The sequence below is a fragment of the Montipora foliosa genome, chromosome 2, assembly GCF_036669935.1.
Source record: "Montipora foliosa isolate CH-2021 chromosome 2, ASM3666993v2, whole genome shotgun sequence".
NCBI lineage: Eukaryota > Metazoa > Cnidaria > Anthozoa > Scleractinia > Acroporidae > Montipora > Montipora foliosa.
In genome coordinates, this window is record NC_090870.1 from 49,694,522 (window position 1) to 49,704,521 (window position 10,000).

Genomic DNA, 10,000 nt, shown 5'->3' on the forward strand with positions numbered 1-10,000 from the left:
CACGGAAATTCGTGCTGTACGTGCAGCACGAGTATATTTCCTTTTTTAACCAATTATATTCTTGCTTTGTGGCAACTGAACCAGGCTTGAACGGGACTCGAACCCATGACCGCGCGATTGCGCTACACCGCTCGACCATCTGAGCTATTAAGCCAACTGGGAACTGGTCACTCGTGAGTTCGAGTTATATCCCGTAATGGGTGAATGAAATGATCTCCTTTAGAATGCATTAAATTTCAGGAATTTCGGAACTGCGGAATGGGCATAAAATGAAAGTTAGAAAATCATCGCAGTTAAAAAGTGTTTTGATATTGCATGTTCATTATTTATTGTACACTGGATTGAGTTTTGATGAGGTACGAATTGCAGTTCGTCAAAAAAAAATTAAATCATAAATCTCTTTTGTTTCAGTTTCTATAGAGAAAGGCGCATCCCTGTCTCGTGTTACCTCAGGGAGCGGATACTAAATTGGAAGGTGAAAAGGAACTCCATGGACTTCCTCAAACTGTGTTGACGTCTGCGTTGTTTTAACAAAGAACCACACTAGCATTAGATTAATTTATGGAGCGATGTTGAACCACAGAAAACTTCCTGTTCGAGGAGAAGGGACTTTGACAGGCACCTAAGTAGGCGGTGCCGCCTAGTGGTTAGGGGTACTTGCCTTGAGATCCGGAGATCACGGGTTCAAGATCTCGGATGCACTTGTAAATAGCCAGCCAATTGGTTTGCCTCTGGCCAGTTGGGATTCTTAACAGTTGTTGTTGTTCTGTCGTTTTGTTCATTTTGTCATTGGCCCTGAAAAGCCCCTATGGGGAGTGGTCAATTAAATATCTATGCATGTATGTTTCGAAGGACATCTTCATGAAAATGCCTGTCTAATACACTTCAATGTTTATTAAACAGTTGTTTTTCTAATCTCATATTAACAAGCATGGTATTTGAGTAAGCTTATTGGTCAGATCCAAAATTTCAAGGGGTAGGGCCCACTTTCGTGACCTGAACTATTAGGTGGAAGTGAATCGCATAAATCTTGAAGAGATTCTTCACTTCTGTCACTGCAAAGATAAAATGTATAGGCATTTGGCTGTAGTTACCGCTACGACGGGAATACAGTATTACTAGCGAACAAAACACGCATATTGTTGATAACTATTGACCCCTTATAACATGTTCCGTGTTACATAACATAAGCCACAATAATGGAACTGCAAAGTTCCCCTTCAAAAAAAGTATTAATCAAAACGCAAATTATGTTTCATTTCTTGCATACAGAAAGCTGAAAGAAGGAAATTAAAGGCCACTGACACATGATTCTCATAAATGACTTTTTCGTTTTGTTTTTTTTTCTATCCACCTCATTATCCACGGCTTGCCCATGTCTAGTGTGTTTAAAGAACTCTCCAACCTTGAACTTAAACACGTCAACTTGAAGGCGCCGCGCGAAGCAAGGCTGGAGTGTTATGGGATGTTAAGACAGCATTGCGTCGATTGCAATTGTGTCCCGTTTTCAAACATACTTCAATTTTTTTTTTCGGCAATGGGGTATAACAGAGAGGCTGCGAAATCAAATGACCCTAGGAGAAAATTGCCGTACAAATTCCAATTCGTCCTAGTACATTTATAGAGCAAACGAATGAAAAATTGAAGTTTGGACCAATATCTTTTAGAAGGAAAGATATGCGACCGATTCATCGAATCACACCAGGCAATAATTGTTTGATTCCGCAGTGTATACATTGGCAACTGATGGTCTCTTACCGTCCCAAGTTCAGCCTGGCGTCGCTAGTAAATGCTCTGTTTCTTCCAGCCTCTACACACCCCATCTCTATGTCATCTCTCCCATTCCGTCTTTTGTACCGAAGAGATCCTACCAACTTGGAAAATAGGCCTCCCTGGTGGCCCGTTGTTCTTAGTTAGTTGTACAGATCTTACGAAGTAATTTAATTTTTAAGACATTATCCAGGTAAAGCACATTGACAATACAAGTTTTATCGCGTATTGAAGTACACAAATCCGTATCCATTGGCAAAAAATAAAATTAACAACAATAATAATCATCATCACCATCATCATCATCATCATCATCATCTCAATTAGCCAGTATCAAAAATAACATGATACTCCTTATTTGTCCCTCCAAAATTTTGCATAAGCATGGTCCCAACAGAAAATAAAAACAATGCTTCTGCAAAATTTTGGAGGGACAAACAAAGAATATTATGGTATTTTTGGTATTGGCTAATAATGTTCGTTGTGTCATCTCTCACATACCGCAAGCGCAGTGGATGGATCAGCTTAGCGGACCTTGCTTGCTCTAGATTATGACCCCCTATCTCCATGATGTGTTTTCTCCCTCGATTTGATAACCATGGCCAGGGGAGAAAGTAAACATCCTGCTAGTCTAGCTCCCTCGGAACGTCTAGGTGGGTCAAAAGCATTTATTTACATATTTGTCGAATCATACAAACCTTAGAATATTTACGGCTCCTTTCCTCTTCTCTTTCGGTCTGGGAAAAAAAACATGTATGGTTAGATTAGTCATTTCTAAATAAGGATCAATTCACAGCCTCAAAATTATTTTGGTCGGTCAAGTTTGAATCCACTTACCCTCTCTGCTGGTGTTCCTTTTCTCTTTAAGTACTTGTAATTTTCGTGTATAAGTTTTGCACAGTAAATCTTCCCTATTGTCATCTGCTGGGAGCTTAGCACTGCAAACAACACCATAACAAACACCAAAGCAAATTATTTTTGAGTCTAAAGCTTTCGATACTACAGGATGGAGCTCACATTTTCACAACTTGTTTGTTTGTTCGTTTGTTTGTTTGTTATTTATTTGTTTGAGCAGGTTGAAGTTATGGCAGCTATTCAGATGATGTGGACCTGCTATACCCACCCACCCATATACACACAATCATAGGACAGCCACAACACCGGGAACTTCATCCCCTACTCTTCTCGAATAGTGTGTGGGTTCTTTAACGTCCCACAGGGAACTAATGAACATGGAAGATATTTGTGAGACTGGTCCTACAGTTTATGGTCCTTATCAAATACATGCAGCTTTTATTTTAACCTTTAATTTTTTTGGCTTACCCTAGTCTTTTCAGGTTGATTTTGATAAAACGGGTCATTTCCGGGTTTATTTTAGCCTAGGTTTAGTAAAATTACTTTTTATAAAAGAAATTTAACACCTACATCCGAAGTGAAATGGGGGCTATAGCCACCTCCGAAATAGCCGGAAACGTTGCGAGGAAATGGTTTCGTGTACACTGCTCATTGTAAACCACTTATATCCAGGTTTGACCCTAATTAGATGCACACCCAATTTCGACATCCAACACAAAGTGTCCCTTTAAGTCTAAGCATTTGCTACCTATTTTCAACAATAAGGTAAGGGTAAAGGTTAGCGTTATTTTTAGCTTTGGGTAAATGCAGCAGTTAATCTTCACTTAAAGAGCAGCATTTGGGGGACACTTTGTGACATAAATTGTCTGTATTCTGAGACACAAGTGATCTTGAAGTTGGCTAGAAGAGCAAGGGGACACTTCGTGACACTTATTGAAATCCGCGTGCATCTAATTAGGGTCAAACCTGGACATATCCAGGTCCAGATAAGAACGATAGCAACAACGGCAACGAACATGTTGGAATTCAATTGGTATGCAAAAAGGTGATAACTTTTTTATTGTCTGTACTTACTTCTGATTGGCTTAAACAGCAAAAGTTAACAAAACTTCATAAAAGCAGTATTATATTCATCCTTACTTTCCAACCATCTCCCATCTTCCATCTGGTCTCCTTTTAAATGAATTCCACAGAAATCGTATGTGGGGAACATGTAAAATTGTAAACGTTTCTTGGCTTTTGTTTTCAACTCTTGTGATTGGTCAAAATCTTTTAACACAAAAAAACACCTTTTCAAAGTGGGCTGTAAATGAATTTTATTGCGTTAACGGCTTTCCTGTAGGTTTATGCATTCTCTGTGTAAAAATGATAACATTCCTATGTGGGGAAAGCCCCGTTGCCGCATAACAAAGGAAATTGCTATCCACCTTACACGGATCATTCCTTAACTATCACGTACCTGATTGTTTTGGAATCAGTTTGTCGAGTACTTTTTCCGATGTTTTTGGCCATACTCGTTTGATCATTTTTCTCAACTCCGTGTCATTAGCATTCATGTTTCCACGGAGTTTGATGTTCAGCGAGGTTCGAATGAGAGCAAACAGAGTGGTGCTAAATGAGACCGTGCCATCATCGTTCAGCGGCATGTTCATCTTGATCAGCCGCTAAATGAAGAAAGGGACCAAGTCAACGAAGCAACCAGGTGCAAATTTACGCAGTTTGCTGGAAACTTAAATTGATTGTTAATCACTTTTCGACTCTGGACACACCATTACCTGCCTTGATGTTGAGATTGTGTCTGCGAGTACATGTACGAGTTTTCAACTTTAGGTAAAGATTTCTTGTATCATGGTACGAAAGAAACTAGTACTTATATGCGTATGGACGCGACTGGTTAAAAATTGGAATCTCACTCTGGTAGGCAAAATATGTTGACATCAGCCTTTTAGTGAACTTCTAGGGGGCATAGTATTTTAATTAAATTGTGTTTTTTCACTTTACAATCGTTACATTCATGCGTAATGCAAGTAAACTACTTTTGCTTTTTTATGAACACCAGCTCTAAGAGAGCGCCTTGGGTTTGGAGGTCGAATTTACGAAATCGCGCATGCTCACAACCGAAAACACGTACTCTCAACCCAGGCCCTCCAATAAAAGTGACTGTTATCTCCAACAGGCTGCAGTTAGCGAGTTCAAGCATCAAAAAGAGATTTTACTAAAAGCTGAACCTTTCAACAGTGTAATGAAGCACCAAACCTTAGGAGAACCAATCCTAACATTTCTCTTCCTCTTAAGTAAATCTCCATAATCAATAAGTAAGCCGTGCCGCTGATTTATCTTTAGGAAAAGCTACCACTACCAACCTTGTAACCAACAATCCTTGGGCATTTTTTCCCAAAGCCAACTGGGGGTGACATACTACACATGACCTTGTAGATTTCGCTATGATGAATACGTCCGCTGAAAAATACAAATTACGAGCACCCAAAATATACACACCACATCAAGGAACCAAGTAATAGCTATCAAAAGGCAGATACAGCGTAGCTCTGTATAATCTTTCATTACAATGGATCAACATAGGGTGTAGCTAGTGTTTCTATCTGACTGTCTGGAAATCTCATTAACAGCAAATAAATATGAGATCAAATCGAACTAGATTGAAGCGACTCCGTCCTGTCTCTTCGTAAATACCTCTTACTAACCGATTTCGACGTCCGTACTGTAAGTTACGGACCGAGTTTTTTCCGCTGATTTATAAATCAGCAGGAAAAAAAAAAAAAAAAAAGAATCCGCAACTTTCACGGACCGAAAAAACGAGGTTTGTAGGATATTTCTTATATCTGTGTGATAAACAGCCGCGCGGGAAAGGAAACTAGTTGAAGTCAAGTGGAAGGTTCACCTGCCACAAAGATCACCGCGTCAAAATCCGAAAAACGAAGAAATCTCCTTGGCTTTTTGAAATAGTTGCTAGCAAGATTTAAACAGTTTTACAAGTTTATGTAACAGAAACGACATGAAAAACTTGCCAGAGAATGTTTTACCGAAATGTCATATTTAGCGGGCCGTACTGTAGACGAATACGGCCCGCTAATTTAGCCAATCACAGGGCGCGTAATATCTTAGCGATATAATTTCACTTGAAAGGACTAGTTTCTAAAGAAACCGTGGAGTTGCTTCGCTGGGGAGAAGAACACGACAATTTTGGTTCAATCAAAGCGAGTTGATAAAGGTAAAAACCCCATCGCATCAATTCTATAAGAATCCACAATTTCTTTTATTCTCTCTGATGGAACGGCTAACCCTCGAAACGTCAGCTCACAAATCTTCCATACAGTTGTTAATAACAACTCGCTTGATAAAGCCAAATTTCCACGTTTCTTACTTACCTAGCGCCAGGGTCAAACTCGGACCACACACGAACAAACTCGTCCAAGTGATGGGGACCGAGAATAGACTCATCTCGAGTAAGGTATTCAAAGTTGTCCATGATAACAGCCACAAAAAGATTCAACATCTGAAAGCAAACAATACGAACATTATTTCCAGTCAATTTAGACTGTGCCCTGTTTAGGCCAAGGGTACAAGCCGCGGACGACATCAGTTTCATATCGAGTAATGGTTACCTCAAACTCGATAAATGCTCTCACATTTTATTCTCTTTTCGCTCAACCACCAAATCAAGCTCGCAGCTTCATCAACGTCTTTCCAGAAGGGATTTGAGAAGCGTGTGGAGGCAAGCCACAAAGCCGCGATGCAATGTTTCATTTTCCTTTCATGAGATAAGGCATTTTCTTCTTATGTAATCTACCCCTCCGAATTAAGCAGGAGAGTAATTTTAATGTTATAATGGACCCAATCAGTGTTGAGGTACGTAACTCAGAAACCTCACAATTCCCTCGGTCTCTGGGGTCAAATGAAATAGTGAACTTTTTTGTAGGTTTTAAACCAGCCAGCAACGCCACGGCAGACTAGACAGACCAGTAATGATTACGTTTCTACCGAATAATCAGTTCAAAGACCAGAGTACTTAAGTTGTACGATTCACTGACGCTACAAAAATCACTTGATTCTGACGATGACTTTCAGTCAGGTCGCCGAAACGCCACTCAATGTCACCAACAACAGTTTTTCTCAGGACTACTCTCACCCGTGGAATCCTTAGATAACAACAGAATGAGCGGATAACATTTTGTTCTTGTTGTAACGGTGAAAGCCATCAACTAATAAAGATGGATCAAATACGGGGAATCGGCAACAGCTATTCGTCTTATCTCGGCAAATCCCATCGGTACTTTGTTAAGATTTGTGTTTTTACCTACCAGAAACATGGAGAGAAATATAAAGGAGCAGAAATACAAGACGGCGGCAAATGTCGATCCACAGGTCCGATTATCATCGTTTTCACATTTAGCGCCATCTCCGCAATCCAGCATAATCAAGTTCCAGTTCTCCCCGGTCGCCGATCTATTGCAAGGAGACGAGATCAGTTTAATCAAGAGAAAATCTTCTCTTGTTTTAATATATGCTTGTATTGAATAATCTGCATATCGCCTTAACAATAAAGAAAAAAAAACTATGTGAATAGAATTTAGATTGATTTATTTCCTGTCTTCAGATGACTTGGGGACTTTTTGGACGACCACAAAGCGGGACATTAGATCCGAGGACCATCGTCTTCGCCATTTTCACAGAAAAGTCTTAACACAGCGATAGAAAGGAAGCCCCTGCTTTGTGAGCAAGAATCTGAGCTGGCTTTGATTTGTAGTGACATGATGCATGCAATGGGCACAAAACCATCCACTGAACTTTCGACGTCACGTTGTGAGATCGACACGAGAAGGACGTTGCGGAGAAAGAACACATGGTGGACGCTTTTTTAAGCTCTTGTTCTGGGCCTGGTTGTTCGAAAGCCGATTAACTTAATCCAGGATTTGCGTAAACCTTTGTTTCACGTTTTCAACTGTTTGGTGAAAGTTTCTTTTGCTTATTTTTGCTTTTCAAGGGTGACTTCTTCTAATGTAAAGTTTCGCCGAATATCAGCGCTGAACAGCATTTGAGAGACGAGAAATATACTCTTTGGTTAATTTTTAATCTGGGATTAGTGTTAATCGGCTTTTGAGCAACCGGTCCCTGTTTATTATTTTTGTTTGTGTCTCCACTCCCCGAGACTAGGTTTGACCCAACTGCTGTCATGAATGACAGGCGATAAGATTGATAATACTCCTCACCTGAAAAGAACTTGCAGGGCTTCTAGGAGATTTGTGAAGTTATTGTCATCATTAATTTCCGTTTCTGGATTACGTTTTATTTTCGCAAAGAGCTGAAGAGACAAGTTAAAATTTAAATTCAAGCAATTTTAAGTCTAAATTTTGGGCAATTTTCTGCTAGGACAGCAGAAAATTGTTAAAGCCAAAAAGACAAGAATTTAAGTTATACGAGGAAAAGGGAAAAGGAAAGGAACTTTATTTAGCGCTGGAGCACTAATTGGGGACAATGTAAACTGAAATCAACAAATTAACGCAAATCAAATCACATGTTGGTTTTTGAGGAGAGGGAAAACCGGAGTAACCTGAAAAAAAACCCTCGGAGCAGAGTAGAGAACCAACAAATTCAACCCACATATGTCACCGAGTCTGGGAATCGAACCCAGGCCACATTGGTGGGAGGAGAGTGCTCTCATCACTGCAGTTTCCCAGAAGCCTTTATTTTTCTGCCGATCATCTAAACGCCGTCTCCACATGTGGTAAATATTATATAAAGCTCTACACTTAAATTGATCAATCTGATTCTAACAATAGGTTTCCCTTCAAATCGCATACTAGATGTGATCAACTTAGAGACCAATCCAATTTGTGAAATGAGGATATCCCGACAAATTAAAGGATTCGAGAAAGAAAGCATTCTGAAAAGCATTTGGTAACAAAGATTAGCGATAAAAGATGACGTTTCGAAGTCACCGTGACTTCATTTTAAAGGGATCTAAGTAATGTTCGTCGTTTGAAATTGAAAATAAGTCCTTGGTCAGTCCTTGTGTTGTACGTCAGGCGCTGTTCTTTGTTGTCAAATTAACCCTTCCATTTCCAAGATCGAAACGTTCATTCTCCTAACTCCTTTGTTAGGAAGTCCTGAGATCACACCTCTTAGGCTGATAATCATCTTAATGATTTTCAATACTGTCTCACTGACATTTCATTAAAATGATGACAACGTACCAGCTGATCACTGCCAGGGGTTTAATTAGCGAATTACTTTGGTTTTGCATCACTTCACTCAGTGATTGGTTCAAAGTTCTCGCGCCACCTTTTCAACCAATCGGAAGTGAAACCAAAACCAATCATGGCTCGCGCGTGCACATTTTCCCGCGCTTTGTGTCGGTTGTCGTGTAATTACTTCAAGTTTTGATTGGTTTACTGGATTGTTTCCGTCCTTTTTGATTGGCCAAACTAATTATTTTGGTTTGGTTTTGGTTTTACGACACTCGATTGAAACTCGCTCTAACTTAAAGAATTAACGTTACAAAGTAATAGTTCGACCTCGGCTTCTCTCACCTGCATTCCAACGACCGCGTACATGAAGAAAAGCAGCATAATGAGAAGAGTGACATAGGGAAGGGCCTGAAGGCATAGAAACGAACAAAATTATTTTTAGAGGGTTTGAGGGATAAGAACGTTGTATAAAGATATTAGGGAGCTTACGCAAGGACGAGGACGACGACAAAGACGGCTACGAGAACGCCACACAGCAACAGGACTAAAGGCGAAAACAAAGGCTCTGCACGCCATGCGCGTACGTTTTGCATTCTTGCACATTTCTTTTTCGTCTTCCCGTTGACAACGATGTGAATCGACCATATTTGACTGAGGTTGTGTAGAGGAGGTGAGAACCTAACGAAACGTTTCAATTTTCTTCCCAAGCAACCACACCGTTCATGTCAATTGTATTCCTGCAATGTTGATACACACTTCCCATTCCGAACGACTTAGAGTTATGACGAAATTATTACAATATCGATATTTCTTGTTTACAAACATTGACGTCACATTTCTTTCGATATTTAACAATTATTCCATAAGCGCGCGTTGGATATGAGATGGTAAATAGCCAACGAGGCGCGTAGCGCCGAGTTGGCTATAACCAGTCTCATATCCAACAAGCGCGAATGGAATAATTGTTTTATTAAATTCCTTCAACTCCAAAAATTTGGAATTACGAAATACAAGCGGAAAAAGCGACCAAATCCGAGCGAAATCGAAAAAAACTTGATGAGAACTAATGCGATGTTGTGTAATACCTTGTTGTCAGACAGACGCAGGCTCATCACAAAAACATTTCTTGCCTTTTCGCGTACTTCTAAACGTCGGAATTGATCCAA

The 10,000-nt window shown here is 39.9% G+C and overlaps 1 protein-coding gene and 1 long non-coding RNA gene across 6 annotated transcripts in view; one reads left to right on the forward strand and one right to left on the reverse strand.

Annotated features, from left to right (window-relative positions):
- Nucleotides 1-920, forward strand: part of LOC137993441 (uncharacterized) — a 6,584-nt gene extending 5,664 nt beyond the window's left edge. The window contains exon 2 of the long non-coding RNA XR_011121873.1: nt 412-920. This is a non-coding gene — a long non-coding RNA (uncharacterized lncRNA). The remainder of the gene's footprint in view (nt 1-411) is intronic.
- Nucleotides 1-10,000, reverse strand: part of LOC137993437 (voltage-dependent calcium channel type A subunit alpha-1-like) — a 75,132-nt gene that overhangs the window by 8,656 nt on the left and 56,476 nt on the right. For 4 of the 5 annotated variants that reach the window (XM_068839284.1, XM_068839285.1, XM_068839286.1 and 1 more), the window contains 9 exons: nt 9,177-9,242; nt 7,857-7,948; nt 6,948-7,092; nt 6,015-6,142; nt 4,989-5,085; nt 4,085-4,289; nt 2,608-2,708; nt 2,469-2,507; nt 1,759-1,892 (listed from right to left, as the gene is read on the reverse strand). In XM_068839284.1, the coding sequence (XP_068695385.1) occupies nt 1,759-1,892; nt 2,469-2,507; nt 2,608-2,708; nt 4,085-4,289; nt 4,989-5,085; nt 6,015-6,142; nt 6,948-7,092; nt 7,857-7,948; nt 9,177-9,242 (1,007 nt within the window). Of the gene's footprint in view, nt 1-915; nt 1,056-1,758; nt 1,893-2,468; nt 2,508-2,607; nt 2,709-4,084; nt 4,290-4,988; nt 5,086-6,014; nt 6,143-6,947; nt 7,093-7,856; nt 7,949-9,176; nt 9,243-10,000 lie in introns of those variants that run through there. The other variant, XM_068839287.1, reaches the window with a different exon arrangement.